We start from the raw sequence: 19,787 nt of genomic DNA on the forward strand, positions 1-19,787 counted from the left end.
CCCTTCCTTCCTCCCCTTCCTTCCTCCCCTTCCTTCCTTCCCCTTCCTCCTTCCCCTTTCTTTCCTCTCCCTCTCCATAAAACAGAAGGATGTTAGCCTGTAATTTCATTATTTTAAGTTAAATTTTTTAAAACCTGGATGATCTTTCAGGTCCCTCCCAGCCCAGCCCCCTCTGCTGGGCTGGTTCCCGATAGCTGCTCCATTGATGCCGCAGCAAACAGAACCACGTGCTGTCTGATTTCCCCTTCCTGTGACTCGTCCCTCGGCAAAACCAGGAGCCATCTGGGAGCAGAGGAGCCCTCGCTGGGAGCAGTCGGGCCGTGCTGCCCGGTGCTCCGGGAGCCCCGCGGTCACTAGCACTGCAGCACTGACAGCCACGGGGCAGCTCCCAGCCCGTGGTCAGCCCTGCTCCTTGTTCACTACGGACAGGGAAGGTCTGTGCTCAGCAGCTGCTTTGGCTCCAGCAATTCACCTCGTGGAAGTTTGCTCTTCAGAGCGCTGCTCTGCCTCTGCTCATCGCAGCCTCCTTTGGGCAGGTGGTTGTTTTTTTTGGAGCGAGCGCGTGCGTTTGGGGGGATTGCTTTCTCACTGTACGTAAAGTATGGGATAATACAGCGCTTCCGTGGCCAAGTGCAAAATTCAGCTCCTCTTCATCTGTGTTGGTTGCAGCTCCCTGCTTTCCATCGCTCATGGTGCTCCATCATCACCTTCCCTCACCTGTGCTGGAAGCAGTGTGCTGCTATGGGCTGTATGCACGGAGGTGTGCAAGCCGTAATCAGAGCGCGGAGTTAATTAGTGCAAATCCACAGCAACCCGTGCCCGCCGCGCGTTGTTCCACCAGGTCATGCAGTGCTCATAGCTCGTTTTGTTATTAGCGAATCGTTCCTTTCAGAGCAAAACTGAGCTTAGTAAATGAAGCCTTTTGGTGATGCACGGTAATTTCCTTTTATCAGCGCCTCTTCGTATAAAGAAAACATTTTTTTTTTTTAATTAGAATGCTAACTCATCTATAAATTACATGACAATGGGGGAGGATGCAGGAGAAGTAGGACGCTCAGCAAGCTGAAGCAGAGCACAATGCTAATGGAGATAAAACGATTATTTGGGAGGAGCATGGGCCTGCTGCTTTTGTTCCATTTTTGTTTGGTAGCTTCGTTACAGATCTCTGCTTGTGTCCTGAGTCCATCTTCGCCTGTGCACGCTGTTCAGTTCACACCTTGCTGTTTTGGAGACTGGGCTTTGGTTGGTGGTGGTGGTGTTACGCTTGGTGGCCTTGTGAGTATTGAGGAGAATTGCTGTGAGAGGGGGAGGAAGCAGGAAATCTTTGCCCCCGGTGGAAGGCAGCCTGCCTGCTGCCCAGAGTTCATAGATAAGGCAGCTCATTAAGCTTCTGAGTGCTCACCCTCGTGATGGTTTTGCATTATGCGGTGAGTTCCTGTCCTAGAACAACCATCACTTCCCACAAAGAGGAAAAACTCCTCTCAAGGTCGAGCACTTTGCACTGGGGGGAGGGCTTGGAGTTTTGCTCTGGGGGTGAACTGCTCCAAGAGCTGCAGGGAGTAGCCCCAAACGTGCAGTGTTTGCTTTGAGAAACTTCTCATGGAGGTTCTGCATCAGCAGCAGCGAGGCTGTTCAGGTACAATGCAGTGTTAGGCGTGTCATTGGGTCCTTGGGAATGGGGTTGTCCTGCAGAGTGCACGTGCAGTGTCAGTTGGAAGTTGTCTGCCTTGAGTTCAGCAAGGCTTTTGGTGCTGCCTCCTGTGGCATCCTGATAACACAGCTGAGTTGGGAGAGATGAGAGGACGGCGAGGTGGGCTGAGAGCTGGATGAGCTCAGAGGGCAGTGGTCAGCGGTGCAGAGTCTGCGTGGAGAGCAGCGGTGCTCCCAGGGCACGGTGCTGGGTCTGGTCTTGTTCAGTAGCTTCATCAATGACCTTGACGAGGGGATGGTGTCCACCCTGAGCAAGTGCACTGATGGTACAGAGCTGGGAGGAGTGGCTGACACGCCAGATGAGGTTTAACAGAAGCAAGTGTAGAGTCTTGCACCTAGGAAGGAATAAGGGCACGTATCAGTACAGGTTGGGGGCTGAGCTGTTGGAGAGGAGTTCTGCAGAGAAGGACCTGGGGGTCCTGGTGGGCGACAGGTCGGCCATGAGCCAGCAGTGTGCCCTGGTGGCCAAGAGAGCCAATGGGATTTTAATGGTGCCTTAAAGGGAGCGTGGCCTGCAGGGCAAGGGAGGTGATCCTCCCCCTGTGCTCTGCCCTGGTCAGGCCTCACCTGGATCACTGCATCCAGTTCTGGGCTCCCGGGTCCAAAACAGATGGGGATCTCCTGGAGAGAGCCCAGCAGAGGGCACAGAGATGGTGCAGGGCCTGGAGCATCTCCCCATGAGGAAGGGCTGAGCGACCTGGGGCTGTTCAGCCTGGGGAAAAGAAGACTGAGAGGGGATGTGCTCCATGTTTATAAATACCTGAAGTGTGGGAGACAAAGGGACACAGCCAACCTTTTTTCAGTGGTCTGTGGGGACAGGGCAAGGGGAAATGGCCAGAAACTGGAGCATAGGAAGTTCCGCACCAATATGTGGAAGAAATTCCTCATGGTGAGGGTGACGGAGCAGTGGGACGGGCTGCCTGGGGCAGGGGGGGGGTGGTTAGGGTTAGGATCTCCTTCTCTGGAGATGCTCCAGCCCCATCTGCACACTGACCTGTGTGACCTGCTGCAGGGAGCTGCCTGGGCAGGGGGCTGGGCTCGGTGAGCTCTGCAGGTCCCATGCAAGCCCTGCAGTTCTGTGACTCTGAAATCCCAGCCCTCATGGCTGGAGCTGTGGAATACTGCAGGTCACTTCTCCGTGTTTCGTTCGGGGTGGTGCAGCTGGCCTGATTTTGGTTTCTCTGTGCTCCTGGGGGGTGCTCAGGACGTCAGCCAGCTCTTGTGCCCAAAAAACCGCTTTTATGAGAAAGGTGAATATTCTCCTTCAGCATTTGGCTGAAAAATGGCGAAACAGGTTTCCAAGTTTACGGCGTTCCCGTCTTATTTATTCCAGCAGACAACTAATGCCTGCATGCAAACCTGCTGGCTGATCTTCCTTTGGACGAGGGACTGTTCTGCGTGTGGGCAGAGCAGTGGGGTTACGTAGGAGCGAGGGGTGCTCTGCCTTCCTGAAGGCCACAAATATCCAAAATGAAAGAAGCAGTCGGGGCTTGGCCTTGATCCCTGGAGGTCCCTTCTGATCCCTGCAGCTCTGTGATTCTGTGATCGCTCGGTGCCTCTTCCCAGAGAAGACGGCGTTGATGTGAGCCTTGTCCAATGAGCAGTTGGGTTTGAGCCGTGTTGGCACAGCGTATCTCATCTACCCTTACCGTATATCTCCAGGCTTCTGCAGCCATTTTTGGGGAACAAAACCATACATTCTCTCATGTTCCGTGTGCGACCGAATGCTGATATCGAGTTCTTCATTGGTGAGCAGGACCCTCGGGCCTGGCTCTCCGCAGCCATCGCCCTTTCTGTGCTTTTATCTCTTAATTTCTCCTTCCTCTCCGGGTTAGTTCAGAACCTCGGGTGCCATCCCAGTCATGGGCATTAACATCTCAGACCACGGGAAGCGCTGCTTCTCCTTGGAGCATTGCTTGGGTGTCACAGCAGAGGTCTGTGGCTCTGGCACGAGCCCGGAGCAATGAAATAAGGATGTGCTATTCCAGTTATAAAGCTGACTGCTAGTGGGGCTGTACCAAACCTCACTGGTAGAACTGCAGCTTCACGTGAAACATTAGCACGTGGCTCTGAGCAGAATTATGGTTCCCAGCAACTTCATTGCCCTGGCAGCAATCCCCCTGATACCGACACGTTTGCATTGCGCCGGCGTCTGGCACCGGGCCGTTCTGCTTTTACATCCCGAGGTTCAGCCCCAGATTTGGTGTTCAGGGCAGGAGGACTCTGAATGTGAGTGGTGCACGGGAGGGCTGTCACGCTGAGCAGCGTGGGCAGGAGTTGGGTGAGCAGCTTTTCAAGTTGGCCTTTCACTTCAATGGGCAGTGAGCGCAGCTGGGAAATGCAACACCGTCACCTGCACACAGCTTACTCCCCAGTTCTGTTCCTCCGGTCTGGCAGAAAAAACCATTGAAAAACTTGGTGATTAAAGGTATTTTATAAATCACGACTGCACGACCAGCAAAAAGGGGCACAGCACTTTGTGATTGGATTTCGGAGCTCAGTTCAATCCTGCAGGAAACGCCGCTTGGTGCGGTGCCGGTGCTGCTTTGCTCCGGGGCACTTCTCCTTTTCCCGGCTCTTCCTTTCATTCTTTTGAATCATTTCTGGATTTGCAAGGATAAAAGTGAAGGGCTCAGGTCTTCTCCTTCTGGGCAGCATTGGTTTCCGTCCGATCACCCACAGGGAGTGCAGCACCTGGGAGGATCAGACAATTCGCAGTGCTTCAGAATGGGTTTATTTTCATTGCTCTGCAGGGGAAGCGGTCACTGAATATGGAATTTGTGTATTTGTTCCAGCATTTTGGAGTTAAATACCTTAAACCCCAGCGGGCTCTGTGTCCCTCTCTGCCATCTCAGCCCTTTACAGTGGCTGAGCACAGAGCTGTTTGCTCTTATAAAACGTGGGTTAAGGTGGGAAGGAAAAAGGGAAGTGCTCAGGAGTGTCAGGAGGCTCTGCCCCTCTGAAGGCTGCAGCCTGGAAGTTTGAACCAGAGCCATCCCCTTTGTAAAGAATGTAGATAATGCTTTTTTTTTCAGCAAAAAAGAAAAAAAAAATAAAAGGAGGTGGGGGGGGGTAACCTGATCTGAGTCTGACAGTGTCATTAAGTGCTTCCATCTGTTGCTTGCTGTTTCCCTTACTCATGAGCCCTCTTTCTCTCTCCCCCTCCTTCTCCTTAGCCCCTCTGAGGAAAGCAAAGTTTGTTGAGAGCCCTCGCATCCCCGAGTCCGAGCTCGGCTCGCCAACGCTCTCTTCAGCGCAGAAACTGGACGTGGATGCATACTGCCCTGGTAAGCTGCATGCAAAGGCTCTGCTGCATTCAGAGAGGGAGAGCAGCTCCAACAGAGCCTGTAGCGTGGCTCCGTTTTAGGGCTGGTGGATGGGAGCTGCACAGCCCCGCTGCACAGAGCCAGCAGCTCCAGTGCTCGTTTCTCATTGCTGCTTGCTGCAGGTGGGCTGCATGGCTGCTCCCCCCTGGGGTGGTGTAGGAGATCAGGAGTGTTGGTTATAGGAGGTGAAGGTGACCCAGGAAGCTTGAAATTTCGTTTTTAATGCTGGCTTTTGGAGAGGCTGGAATGAGAACTCGTTTCAGAGCTATCGTGGCACAAATTGAGGTGCAGTTGTGCGATCTCATTGAGTCTACATCCAGAAAATAGTGTGAATGGTGAGAGCCTATGGGGTTGTCTGTGGCTGGGGAACTGAATGAGTGGTGCTTGGGGTGCAGGCTTTCTTCAGTGTGCTTTGTTTGAGAGGGGGTTCTTAGATAAAAAAGCATTGTCTGTACTTGGAAGTGCCTCCTCCAGGCCAGAGCTGCTGTGAAAAGTGCTCTTCCTTTGTCAAGGATCATGAATTGCTTAAAATTTCGCCGTCGCAGCCCTTTCTTCTTCCAGCTGAATAGCTTCTACTCCCATGTTTATAATTGTAAGTAATTACAACTTGTTATGGTTGCACCCACGGAGAATTAGAGTTGTAAATTTGGCTTAAAAGCAGAAATCCCACATTCCCCACTCGTGGTACCTCTCCCAGACGTGTGCCTCGTCCTTCTGCCCCAGCTCCGTGTGCCGTGGTTTGAGGGTGGGCATCCTCCTCAAGCACACAGCCCTGGGTGCTGATGGTGCCGTTTCCTATTATTATTTGGGGTTTTGTGCCTTTTGATCTCCTTCCCTGGCTGCCAGTGGAGCAATCTTAAAGGGGCTGTGGGATTTCCTCACGCCTTGAGGTGTCAGTGAAGAAACATGAAGCGTCATGAAGGAAAAACGGAGAGGAAGAGAGCGAGTTGCCATAGGGTGTGCTGCTGGGCAGCGCTCATTTGGTGGCATGGCTGACACTGAGGGGGAACGTTCCTGGCAGCCCTGGGAGAACGGTGACAGGAATCCTCTGGGGAAGGATTTCTGGAGCTGTTCCTGGAGAAAAGGTTTGTGATGCACAGGGTTCCTCCTGCAGTCATAGACTCATAGAGTTGTTACGGTTGGGAAGGCCCAAGACCAGTTTGGATGGGGCCCTGGGCAACCTGGTCCAGTCCCAGATCTGGAGGTTGGCGGCCCTGCCTGTGGCAGAGGGGTTGGAACTTGGTGATTCTTGGGGTCCCTTCCAACCCAAGCCATTCTGTGATTCTGTGAAGACCGTTAGGATCACCAAGTCCAACCATCGAGCCATCACCGCCATGCCCACCAACCTTGTGTGAGGAGATGGGAAAGAACAAAGATCTGGACAACGGCCTCTGTGGGTAGGTGATGTCCAGCTGCAGTGGGAGCAGGGAGGAAGGGCAGCTCACTCCCATTTGGGACTGTGGCAAAGCCAGCATCGCTTCTCCAAGGAGCTCCAGCTCCTTTCCTCACAGCTGGTCTTGCTTTGGCAAGCTCTGCGGTGCGTGCCTCCTGCAGGGGGTGTTCTCAGTGTCAACCTGAGCATCTCCAGGAACAGAACTGGGAGGAGCAGTGCTCAAAGTCGAAGGAAGAACAATAAAAAAGGTTGGAGGTGCCCAAGGGAAGGTTTCCTTTGCTGTGCTGCAGTGGGAGTCAGTGGCATTGAGGAAGGAGCAGGAAGGGCCGGGCGGCCGGCGATGTCGTATGGGAAGGGCATAGCTGAGATTGAGGGCTGTTCCATGAATTGTTAAGCTCTGTGCTGCTGGTTGTGCCCAGGAGGGCGGCTGAGTTCTGTAGGATGGATTTCACCGGTTCAAGTGAAAGCAGCAGTTGCCCCACGTCCCTCGGTGGTTTCATTTCGGGTGATGGGGGGAAAAGTTCTGTGGCTTCAAGGAACACGTTTCTCAGTGATATTTCTGTACACGTCCCTGTGGCTGCACAGCCCTTAGGCGGAGGGGTAACCCTGCCCTCCTGCACGTCCAGGTGGTGGAGGAGCTGTTCTTTGCTTGCTGGTTTGGTGCTGCCGCTCTCCATCCTCCTTCCCTTGTTCAAGTGAGTACTGGAAGCACATTGGAAGTGCTCTGAGACAGAGAGATGGTGCTCTCAGGGAATTGCCTTTCCTCTTAGATCCACGGTGGCGGTTGCACTTGGTGTGATTTATTGCCTTGTCATTGGGCTTCAAAGGGAAAGCGCGTTCCGGCGTTATCTTTTAATGGGATTGAATCCTTCTGCAGAAGAAGCGGTCGGTGGGTGTCTGCTTGCTTGGGGGTCTGCTTCCATCCCATGAAGTGGGGTGCCCACGGACAGCAAGGGGTGACCTGGAGGCTTCCCACTGCTGTGCTGTTCCTGTTCGTGCCATCGCTCCCGTCTCTCTTCGGATCACAGAATCTCTGAGGCTGACATCTGCTTTCTTCTGCTTCTTTCTTTTCATCGTGCGAGAATGTGTTCTTTTTTTCACTTTGCACGAGCTTCTTTCAGACTTTTTGGGTCTCTCACAGAGCCCTTCCGTGGGGGGTGGGTGAAGCAGAGCTGCGCTTGGAGGTTTCATGGTGAAAGCAGAGGTAAAAAGTGAAATAAAAAGCTCCAAACAGAATGTCAGCCGGCAGGATCCGCGTCCAACCCCTGTCACACCAAACAGCAACAGGCTGGGAGGAAGGCTGGGAATGATCAGACAGACCGTGGCCTGACAAATGCTGTTACTGGGGAGTCCTGCGGCTGGCCCGGCGTTCTCCAGCCCACTGACCTGGAGGGAATGGGAAATCATTGCAATCAGCCCTAATTGCAGCAGTCATGGCCATTCCCTGCCTGGTTGCTATGGGAGCCATCGATGTCTCTCGGGCTCCTTGTGGGAGGACAGCGCTGTTCTCTGTCGTGCTTCAAGGTGGGAAGAGCCTCAAAGTAACCCAGGCTGGGGTTCTGCCATGGGAGCATGCGTAGAGGTCACAGAACCATGGCGGTTGGAGAAGACCTTTAGGATCATCAAGTCCAACCATCAGCCCGTGCCCACCACGTCCCTCCAGCATCCCAGAGGAGCATCAGTTCAGGACCAGCTGCAGACTGCTCAGCGTTGGGTGCTGCTGGGCTTCTTTGGTGGCTTTGGGCTGGAGCCATCATGTCAAAGTGCCCCAAGGTGGAGCTGGAAATAGCGGGGGTTCCAGGCACTGCTGCCACGTGTTTTGGCTGTTAAACGAGCTGAGATGACGTGGTGTTCTCAAGGCTTCCCGATGTGATCTACAAAGCGCCGGCTTCCCTTCATAACCTTGGGTTTGGTTTCCTCTCTCTGGAGGGCAAACAGAAAGACTTCAGGTGGTCCAGAAATACAGTGTCAGAGCAGCGTGAGGCTTCCAGGACAGGAGCTGGAAGGTGCTTGTGGCACGCTGCTGCTGTCGGTTCTGAAACCATCAGCAATGAGCCCACCAGGGTCAGTGCAAAGCCCTCATTATCACATCTGAGCCCTTGTGATGCTCTCTGTACCACGCTTCCCTGCATGCAGGCAGCACCGAGGGCCTTCTCTGCGCTGTGTGCTCAGCCGTGGCCTTGCTGATGGGCAAAGACAAGGTCACGCTTCCCACAGAATGAGATTGTCTGCAGAGAAGTTTCCTCTTCTGGTGTATTAACTTATAAAGGGCAGCCTGCACTGGTGCTCCCGAATACCCCAGCTAGGGCAGCGTGGCTGCAAAAACACAATGGCCTTTGAAGTAATGGAATGGCACATTTTTAGGTTTTTAGGGAACTGGCAACAAATCTCTGCCTCCGTGCTTGTCCCCTGCCTCATTTCATTCGGACCATTTACCATCCTTGGTCATCAGAGGCACCGTCTGAAAGCTCTGCTGTGTCATGGTGCTGCTGGCTGGCTGCTGAGTGTGCCCCTGCCACGGCGAAGCTCTGCACCCGCACTTCTGTCAGATCCGTCCCAAACAAAACCTCAATCCCCAGATTTTCCTTTCTTAGGCAAAAAAAGACAGTTCGACGCTTCCAGTCTGGGGAAGGTACAGCGCGTCAGATTGGATTTAGGTGATTCTGTTTCCACTCAGCATCTGTCAAAGTGAATTAAAGGCGCTGCAGCACGTGCCTGGTGCTCGCTGCAGGGCAGTGTCTGACGGTCCCAGCGCTGCGGCAGCCAGGACCCGTCGGTGGCAGTGTGGTCCCAGCTGTCCCCAGGGCTCCTGCCTGCAATCCGTCGGTGTCTCGGCACGAAGCTCATCCTTCATCCCAGCCCCTGGGGCTCCTGATGTCCTTAGGAGTTCTTGGGGCTGTGGTTAATTAATGTGGGTAAGGCCTTCACCTTTGGAGTTTGTGCTCGTCACAAGTGGGAATATAGGGATGCTAAAGGAGCAAAGGGAAGGGGCAGCGATGGTGGGCAGGGCTCTTGGTGCTGACCTTGCTGGTTAGTTATCCCTTTTTCCTTCTGACTTGGGTATTTCGTAGAGTCATAGAATGGTTTGGGTTGGAAGGGACCTTTAAGATCATCTCATTCCACCTTCCAGCTATAGGCAGGGACACCTCCCACCAGACCAGGTTGCTCAAAGATTTATTTATTCTCAAATTCTCTACCATCCAGAGGAAGCGCTCAATAATTCTACCTTTGTTGTGGTTTCGGCTGTGAGTTTTGGGGCAATATTAGTTTTGTTGCAAGTTTCTATGGATGCAAGAGGTGAATGTTGGTTTTACCAGCTCCAAAGATAAGTGCGTTTCTGGAGAACTACTCCATTCTTTTACAAGCTTGGTTCCCATGTCCTAATGGTCGAATCAATCCAAGGGATGCTTTTTTTTTCCCTTTAACCAAAAGGCACTTGAACTCTAGGGATGCTATGGAGAGCTTCTCATAAGTGAAAATATGCGGTGCCCTGAAAGCCGCACTGCTGCTCCCTTACCAGTTGCCTTGACTTCCTATCACTCTTCAGGACTGCAGAACAAGGGCTTCTTTATTCTTTCCCAGTGGGAATGTTGTTCCCCTTGCTGTAATTTGTTTCGATCCTCGGTATTCTGCCCATCCTATCTGTTCCTTTCTCTTGGTCAGCACGGCTGCATGCTTGCGCTGGGGAGAGGAGATGGCTTTGCTCCTGACGCCGCTCTGCCGCCTGCGGGTGGGGGGTCTGCTTCGCCAGGCAGACTGTCAGACATCGATGTCACCGACTGTGTGACTCCTGACCATCTGAAAAATAATGGCTTGGAATCCAAACGTGACAGCGTTGGCCAGCTGCTGCTTGGGAAGGGCGGATTGCTTACAGCCTTGCTGGGCAGCATCCACGATACCGACGTTATCTTCCAGAGGTCTGCAGCTTGCTGCACGCTCCAAAATTGCTGCTTTTGGCCTGAAATTGCAGCAGGTTTTTCAGGCTTACTGCTGGATTCTCTTCTCCGTTTCCCAACCCAAGGCGATGCGAGACGTGGGGTTACCTGCGTGGCTGTCATCCTGCTGCCTGTCTGCTAACCTCACCAAATTGCATGGGTAACATCACGTGCTGTGTGCTGCACAACCTAAACGTGCTATGAGGATGGTGTCATCAGTTGGACTTGTCTTGTGTGAGCTCTTATTGTTGTGGTTCACCCTTCAGAAAAGCTACAAGGACGAATTGGCTCTCATCAGAACGGGCAGCGAGGTCTTCCCTCTCTGGTCGTTAATTAGCAGCAGCAATGGACGCTGTTCTATTGGAAAGTAGTACCAAAAATTGTGGAAAACCCTGTGCTGCACTTGTGGATGGTGCTGAAGTCACCACGGAGTTGATGCCCCTTGGTCCTTTGCTGGCTCTCAGGGGAACCGCTGTGTTTGCAGTTGCACCGCAACAAAAGAATACCCCGTCCTCTCCCTTCTAGCGGTGCAAACAAGAGGAATCTCGGCATGTGGGGTTTGTTGATACCTGAATTAATGTCTCGCACAGCCATTAATTAAAAGGCCTTCCATCAGTTGGTGCTCGGGGAGGGAGCAGACCCGCAGTGACGGCGCGGCAGCGCATGAATGCTCCAAAATGATGCGGATCATGTTTGTGACAACTGGGGCCTTTTTTAACTTGAGTTCAGTGATAGGTGCATTGAGTGTCCTCATCTTTCACCCATTCTCTTCTCTTTGTCATGTAAACAGGAGGTGAAATCCAAGGAAATCCACCCCCAAATATGAGTGCAGTGGGTTTTTTCAAACCCAGAACACGACAAACATGGGATTAGATTTTCTGGTAGCGTTGACATTGCTTTTGCTGCCTGTCTGTGGCTCAGTCTGGTTCCTCACTAATGAGTAACTTCCTTGTGGCAGTCCAAGGCAGAGGCAGCGGAAGGACTGCTGGGAAGCAGCTTTGGTTTGTGCCGCAGAGGAGAATTTCTCTTGAATTTCTTCATGGAGCCACTGTCTGTGCAACTCAGGAGGGGTTTGGAACTGGTCTTGCAGGGAAGGAGAAGAGCGGTTTGTTAGAGAAGCGTAAAGCAGCATGCTGCTGACCCCAGAGCTGTGGGGTGACCCTGAGCTGGAGCTCTGCAGTGTTCACACTCAGTGTTTTTGGCAGCTCGAGCTCACAGCTTAGGAGCAATGTGGTTTTATAGGGCTTAGAACAGAGCAGTGCATCTGATGTAGCCTTCATTCCTCCTTGGATAAGTCTTCTCGTTTTGATGTGAGCAAGAGTAAAGAAAAAGCCGTCCCGTTAATTCCGAGAAGAGGGGAATATGCAGAAATGGTCAAGGGCATTTTCCAAATATAGCTCGAGTACATCCAGAATAATGTAAAGCAGATGTACATAATAATGGGATGGATTCAGGTCACATGTAGAGAGGGACGTCTTTGGATAAAACCCTACAGTTATGTAATTGAAGATCGTGTACGGCACCGTTTATTCCAGCACTGTACAGGGGCTCACTCTTTGCATGCCACTGCTCTATTCTCTCCATGCTCGTCTAAGAATTTTTGATTTTTTTTTTTTTTTTGGATGGATCAGTTTCATATTCAGGCAAATTCTAAGGTGGGTGCCACCGAGCAAACTGTTACCGGATTCCTGTAGTTCGGCGCTCACTGGAATAGATTTCAGATGTAATTTCAGTTCCGTTCAGAGTCTGTTTTTGGAAGTGAGAGTATAACCATTACGGTAAAAATATTCAGTGGAGTGAAGGCACATTGTTGGTTTCTCACAGGGGTGCCACCCCACGTCATGGATCTGGAAGATTAGGCGATGGTAGCTATCCAACAAGTCACAGGATTGCAAAATAGATCATAAAGAAATCTCATTCCATTTTAAGCAATTGCAGCTGAGGTATGTGGCAGATTTCATTATAGGAATTGAAAGGGTTGAAGAGAAACAGTGTTTTAGAACGATAATGTGCAAAACCAGACATTTGGAATGCTTTACTGAAAAGAGCAAAACTAATACAGCTTAGGAAATTATAGATTTGATTTTTCAAGGAAATGTTATGAAATTTATGAACTCCTCCTGGAGAAAAGAAAACAAAACCGTTCTAACGAGAAGCAAGCCCCAGTGCCCCTGCTTTTGCCTGGAACCCTTTGCTGGTGATCCCTGGCCATGTTCCCAGCATAGGGCCACTGTCACGTCACTCATAGAAGCAGAGAACGTCTAGAGTTGGAAGGGACTCGCAAGGATCATTGAGTGCAACTCCTGGCTCAGTACCTACAAACCCAACTTGTGGCTCAGTACCTGCGAACCCAACTCATGGCTCAGTACCTACAAACCCAACTCGTGGCTCAGTACCTACAAACCCAACTCGTGGCTCAGTACCTACAAACCCAACTCGTGGCTCAGTACCTANCAGTACCTACAAACCCAACTCGTGGCTCAGTACCTACAAACCCAACTCGTGGCTCAGTACCTACAAACCCAACTCGTGGCTCAGTACCTACAAACTCAACTCATGGCTCAGTACCTACAAACCCAACTCCAGCTCATGACTCAATATCTACAAACCCAGCTCATGGCTCAGTTCCTACAAACCCAACTCATGGCTCAATACCTGCAAACCCAACTCATGGCTCAGTACCTACAAACCCAACTTGTGGCTCAGTACCTACAAACCCAACTCCAACTCATGGCTCAGTACCTACAAACCCAACTCCATCTAAAACCATGTTGACCCAGTGGGATGACCTGAGCTAGGCGCCATACGGAGGAAGTGGAAGAGCTGCAAATTACTTCTAGGGCACTGCGAAACTCTGAGAAAACTGCCTTTTTCTTCGAACCTGGCCCCCAGGTGACACCAGGCACGATGCTGCGTGTGGTGGGCTGCCCTGGCTCCCTGCTCTGGAATTGAGCTAGAACTTCTGATTTTGGCATATATGTGGGTTTTTGCTTTTTTGTAACGAGGAGACCAGTGTGGTGCTGGTCCAGAGGTACTGGAGTTGAACCCTTCAGCAGTACCCAGGGTGTGTGTAGGTAAGCTGCTGGGATCCGCAAAATTGCTCCCAACAGCCCTAAATCAGGTAATTCTGGGGTGAACTGCAGGAGTGATCGAGCATAGCTGAAATGGGTTCAGTTCTTGGAAAGGAAGGAGAATGGGAGGCATACATTTGGTTGGCGTGCTCAGGTTTAACGTTCTCAGTCTCTGCACAAACTGCCTCACATCAGTGAGGTTGTTATTTGTTTCCCATGTGTAATGCAGCAGCTCCTGTCTCTCCTGAAGGTGAAGGGTTGGAAGAAGCAAGCTGTCCTCCAGAAATGGGATTACCTCTTGCATGCATCCTTTTGGATGGTGCTCCTCTGCTTTCTGCTTTGAAGACACCTCTTATTTATGAAAAAGTCACTCGGAAAGAATCCGAGTGTCTTATTTTCGAGTTCATTTGTTTGGGCAGCACCGAGCGAGGCAGCGTGCATACGTTTTTCTTCCCCGTAACGGATTGCTAGTTGTGTTATTAGAGATAACACGGTGTTTTTGTGCTTGAAGCCCTTGGGCAGGCGGCACGTATTGGTAAATCTCTGCCAGGTTTCCCTTCAGCACCTGAAGCGCTGCTCCAAGTTGGGAGCGCTGCTTCGGGAGTGAAACCGCAGCAAATTCCAGGTGCCAAATTCCAAAGCAGGGAGTTCAGCATTGCTGGCACTGAGCATCCAGGACAGCTTTCAGAACCCCCTCGGTGTTCCCCCCCGCAGCGTGGGGCTGGGTGCAGCGCAGCACGGCAGCTCCAGGCCGTGCACTGCTCTGCTGGGCGCTGCGGAGCGATCGCTGCTGTTTGTTGGCACCGGGGCTTGGCTGCAGTGCTGGGCTTTGTTTGAGCCGCCGCTCTGTACGGCAGCACAGGGTCAGGCAGCCTGAAAGCACCTGGGGCTGATTCTTGCTGCCACTTGTGTGCCCCCAGAACCCGTTGTGCTGAAGTGTGCATAAAATAGGGCCGCAGCATTGACTGCATTGTGCATGGTGCTGGAGTGACGATGCCCACCTCACTGGAAGCGCTGGGTCTCACTGCCAGCAGCTGCTCACAGAGCTCCGGGAGCTGCTATCTCTCTTTGTCACTCAGTTAAGGCTGAGAACCTGAAGGCAGGGAGGTCCAGCCCAGTGGCGTTTTGCTTAAGCTCGGAGCTCTCTGCACTTTGCAGTTGCTGTTGTAATAAAACAGTGGATGGTTTGATGCTGCCCAGGATGCCCTCGGATGCTCTCTGTGTTCGTGCCCTGTGCTGTGAGCAGGGGATTAGGGCTGCAGTCCCACCGGGCAGCTCTCACCTGTCCGTGCTGCTGCACCATCCTGTGCCATGAGGGGAACGGAGCTGGGCAGGGGCTGCAGCACGGTTCTCATGGGGAGCTGCTGGGGAAACTGGGATTGTTCAGTGTGGAGAAGGGGAGGCTCAGGGGAGACCTTACCACTCCCCAAAGGAGGTTGTAGTGCGGTGGGGTTGGTCCCTGCTCCCAATAACAGCAATAGGATGGGAGGCAGTGACCTTCAGCTGCTCCAAGGAGGGTCAGGTTGGGTGTCAGGAACAGTTTCTTTTCCAAAGAGTGGCGATGCATTGGCACAGGCTGCCCAGGGAGGTAGGAGGTGTCCCCGTCCCCATGGGTGTTCAGAACCATGGGGATGTGGCACTGAGGGACGTGGGCACGGTGGGGTGGGGTGGGGTTGGACCTGGGGATCTCAGTTGTTCTCAAAGGTCTTTTCCAACCTTCATGACTCTATAACCCAGGCTAAGCTCAGAACTTCATTTTAGGGACCAACGACAGTTTTGTGCCCCTGGGAGCTCTTTTAGGGTTGGTGTGGGTAGGGTCACACCCAGCCCCACAGGGCTGAGCCATGGCTCAGCTGCAGGAACCCATACTGAGTGCTTCTCCCCATGCATCGCTGCAGACGTCGTGCGTGGCAGACTGCACAGTCGGCTGTTTGCTAATTTTAGGCCGGTACAGAGATCTAGGATAAATTCCAGAAGTCTACTTTTATAAAAGGAGAAATAACCTTGGAAATCAAAGTCCGCGTACTTCTCATTTGACGTAAACGTATCTGTTCTGAATTTGACTCCCTGAGATGGTAAATGCCCACAGCCTGAATGTGGGTGGTCAGCGGCTCAGGAAAATTGGGCCATCCATCTAAATTTGTCTCTGTCTTAAATCCGTCCTATTCACGTCGGGGAGGTTTAAAGCAGTACAATAGGGATCCAGTGACTTAGAAGACAGCTTCTGTTCTCACGCTCCGTAATCCACTTTCCCCGTGGTGAAGCCGCCGTGTAAGGAGTGCTCCCAGGGCCAGCAGTGCTTGTGAGCGCTGACTCTGTTGCATGGAGGTGCCCTGGGGCTCCTGAGGGCAGCAGTGTGGGTGAAGCAGCAGCAGGTTGCTGGGAGCTTCCAGGAGATGTGCACTGGGAGCTGGATGGGAGTTTCAGGGAGCAGCTGGCTTGCATTTACCAGGGGCTTGTACGTATCTCACGTCCCATGGTTGGTGGTGTTCGGTTACGGTTATCAGAGAGCTCTGTTCAAAGCTCCAGGCTGAGAGCTGCAGCAGCCCCGAGCCAGGACACGGGAAGGGAGATGGGCTCTTTTCCAGACTGTACATGATCAGATGAATAATTAACTGTAGGGTTAATTGCAAATCCTAATTAGTATCCTGCAACTGCGCCAAGCGCAGCGTTGCATCGGTGTGATGTGGAAAGAGGTTGACCTTCAGGCTTCGACCGTACTGCAGCCGCTGGGGTGAGCAGGGAGGAACGTGCCTTCCAGAGCCTGGCTCGCCACCGGGATGCTGCAAGTCGATAAACATCCTAAATTTTTGGCTGGAAAACTTGAGGAAACAATCATCTGGAATTTTGCTTTCTGATGTAATTCTTAAGCGTGCTGGGAGGTGCTCTCTGTGTCACAGCCCGTGCAATGCACGAGGAAACCTCTCCAGAGCAGCACTTCGACGCAAGTCCTGAGCATGTCAGAAGCAGCAGATGTCAACGAGCGATGCTCATGATTTTTCTGTCCTCTTCTTTGCTGTTAACCCCTGAGAAATGCAGGTTTGCTGCAGAGCATCTCATGTAGTGCTTTGGGAGTGGCAGAAGTTGGCACGTGTAGGCTTCAATTCACCGCGTCCGGGAAATCTGGCTTCCCAGTTGGGTTTCCTGTTGATGGGGCAGGGAAAAGGAGGTGAATGTGTTGCTTCCACCTGAGGTGCTGAGAATATAACAAGTAAGGAGAGCGGAAATAACAGCCAGAGGAAGAGTAAACATGTGCTCACGGCTGGAGGAATGAGTAACCGAAAAGTAATGACCATCAAATAACATGAACACAGAGTTTTGAATGCTGTGTGTGACCTGAAATCCTGGATACAGGAGTCACAGCATGGAAAGTTAGCTGTGTTCTGTTGGTAAATACACGGAGCGAGAGCCACGGTCAGCAATTTACCTAAACCTGTTCGTTTCTCTCCCTCCTCAGGTGACGCTGAGCAGGAGCTGGGACCCCCTCCATCCGTAGATGAGGCAGCAAATACACTCATGACTCGCCTGGGCTTCCTCCTGGGGGAGAAAGTCACGGAGGTACAGCCAGGGCCCCAGTACAGCATGGAGGTGCAGGACGAGAACCAGGTACAGTGTGTCCTCTGCTCTCCTTCTTCTTACAGCAAAATCACAGCATGCTCGGGTTGGAAGGGACCCCAAAACCCCCCCGGCCTCACCCCCTGCCATGGGCTGGCTGCCCCCTGGCTCAGGCAGCCCGGAGCCCATCTATGGCTGTGGGCACCTCCAGCTCCAAGGCAGTACCAGGGCCTCACTGCCTCTGGGTAACGAATTTCCCCCTTGTGTCTGACCTAAATGTCCCCTCCTTTAGTTTAAAGCCATTTCCCCCCTTGTCCTATCGCTCTCTGCCCCTATAACAAGTCTCTCTGCTCCTCTTTATAAGCTCCCTTTGAGTTCTGGAAGGTACTCAGTGGTCCTATTGGTTCCCATCTGAATGCAGGATGAGGGATGGTGGTTATTTCCTAATTACGTGGCGGCCGAGTGTCTCCTAATGATGAAATGATTGCTGTGAGGTAGCAGGCTGTATCTCCTTGTTCAGCAATGAATCATCGCTCTGCGTTCCAGGGATCAGCTGTGAAACAGCTCCCGTTGTTTTTCTGTGGCTGCAGATGCTGTGGGAGTGGGCAGGGTTTCTAACCAGAGTGCAGCAATCAAAATAATCTGTGCTTCTCACGTGCAGTATTTCAAAAGCGTTTTAGCACTGTTGTACGAAGGCTGGCTATCTCTCTGGGAAGGACGGGTAGATAGTAGTAGCATTATTTTACAGGTGGTCACAGATTTTGCTTTTGTTGGCCCAACAAGATGATTTCATGCTTGAGATCAGGTGTAGAAAGCAAACAGTGCAGTCTCTGTTGTGATTGAACTTGCCACATCCTCTCCGGCTGCTGAAAAGTGAAAGAGCAGAAGGTCGGGGTCTTGGCTGCGGCGTAGGGTTGGTGAAACCTGCTTGAGTTTCTTCCTCCTCCTGCTCAGCCCCAGGGCTCTGCCCGTTGCCGTCAGCATTGATGGAATGAGGACGAAGCTGGGAGGCGTTCTTCAGCTGGTTTTGAATATTTTGCTTTAAGCTAACAGAAGGACGAGCCGGCGAGTAACAGCAACGTAAGACTCGGAAGCTCAGCTGTAATTCTCTCTTAGCAGTCATCGCATGACTCTGCAGGATTCTGCCTCTGCTTTAGAGACCAACACAGCACAATTCCAGGAACCAGGCTCACAATGCTGACTTCCCTCGAAGAGTCGATAAGAAGGAGCAGCCAGAAAGCTGGCACTGGGATCCCACGTGGCCCTGTGGGTGCCCACGGAGCTCTGTTCCAAAGTGCCCCTGGAAGGGGATGGTGCAGAGCCCAGCGCTGCTCCAAGCACTCTGCTGGCAGCTGGGCTCCCTTGGTCCCACCCGCAGGCAGAACCAATGGGTTTGGGTCTTTGTCTCCTCCACGGCCTACAGGGTTGATAGACAGACTGGTCAGAAGCTGAGAGATGTCATAGAATGGCCTGGGTTGAAAAGGACCTCAAAGATCATCCAGTTTCAACCCCCCTGCTGAGTGCAGGGTCACCAACCACCAGACCAGGCTGCCCAGAGCCACGTCCAGCCTGGCCTTGAATGCCTCCAGGGACGGGGCATCCACAACCTCCTTGGGCAACCTGTTCCAGTGCCTCACCACCCTCTGAGTGAAAAACTTCCTCCTAATATCCAACCTACATCTCCTCTGTCTTAGTTTAAAACCATTCCCCCTTGTCCTATCGCTATCTACCCTCGTCAACAATCGTTCCCCCTCCTGTTGATATGCTCCCTTCAAGTATTGATGTGTTTCTGTAAAAGCTTGGCCTTTCACGTGTTCGTGAGGTTTTGAATGATTTCGTTCAGCTTTGTATTGATGCGAGTTGTGGTGGATTTGCAGGGTGCTCTCCTATACGTTGTGCTGGAGCATGGGCTTCAGATACCCGTGTTGGAGCAGAGTGCTCCAGAGCCAAGCAGAGCTGCGTGTTCCAAGTGGTTCCTTTTGTTGCTGCCTTTGGACAAAATCAAAATCCCATCTTCTCTCTCAAGTAGAAGGTGTCTTGGGAGGAGAAATGAAAGAAATACCTAAAGAGAAGCAGCGGACGGTTATCCTTTAGATGGATGGATATCTCGGTCTGCGTGCTAATTTTTGCATTAAAAAAGTTTCACGAGGCCCTTGAGTGGCATTCGTGTGGTGGAGAAGAGAAAGAGAGGGCAGCTCCTCCACGAGCACGTTGGTTCTTCTCTCCCTTGGTGGGTGTGGGGCTCAGGGCTCAGCTGCTTGGGGTCTGGGGCTCCATGGGTGGGGAACCTCTCGGGCTTTCCCTCCCAAATCGATTCCCTCAGCTCTGCTGCTGAAAGCAGTGCTGGAAATGGCGCAGGAAGACGTTTATGGGATTTGCAGAGATTAATTCTTCCATTAATCATTGATTAATTAAAATCTGATTGAGGCTTTGCCTGCTCGTTCGCACTCGAATTTAAAAACGAGCGCAATTTTCCACGTTTTAATGCATTAATTTCCCCAGCCCGGGCAAAGAACGCTCTTTGTATAGAGCTGGGACTTGGCTGCTGCTCCTTATTCCTACCATGCTTTGCCTTCTGAAGCGAGAAAATAATTATTTGCAATCACCCCAACGCTGAGCAGAAGTGCAGATGAGGAGCAGAGCTGCTCTCGCTGTCACTGCCCCATCGGCCCATCCCATCCCATCCCATCCCATTGCATCCCATCCCATCCCATTGCATCCCATCCCATTGCATCCCATCCCCATCCCCATCCCATCTCATCCTCCCATCTCATCCCCTCCCATCCCATCCCCTCCC

The 19,787-nt window shown here is 52.2% G+C and overlaps 1 protein-coding gene across 11 annotated transcripts in view; it reads left to right on the forward strand.

Annotated features, from left to right (window-relative positions):
- TANC2 (tetratricopeptide repeat, ankyrin repeat and coiled-coil containing 2) overlaps positions 1 to 19,787 on the forward strand; it is a 193,032-nt gene that overhangs the window by 87,901 nt on the left and 85,344 nt on the right. For 8 of the 11 annotated variants that reach the window (XM_021377628.1, XM_021377629.1, XM_021377632.1 and 5 more), the window contains 2 exons: positions 4,887 to 4,997; positions 16,893 to 17,041. In XM_021377628.1, the coding sequence (XP_021233303.1) occupies positions 4,887 to 4,997; positions 16,893 to 17,041 (260 nt within the window). The remainder of the gene's footprint in view (positions 1 to 4,886; positions 4,998 to 16,892; positions 17,042 to 19,787) is intronic. The other 3 variants (XM_021377631.1, XM_021377637.1, XM_021377636.1) reach the window with 1 other exon arrangement.

This window comes from Numida meleagris, chromosome 26, assembly GCF_002078875.1.
Source record: "Numida meleagris isolate 19003 breed g44 Domestic line chromosome 26, NumMel1.0, whole genome shotgun sequence".
Taxonomy (NCBI): domain Eukaryota; kingdom Metazoa; phylum Chordata; class Aves; order Galliformes; family Numididae; genus Numida; species Numida meleagris.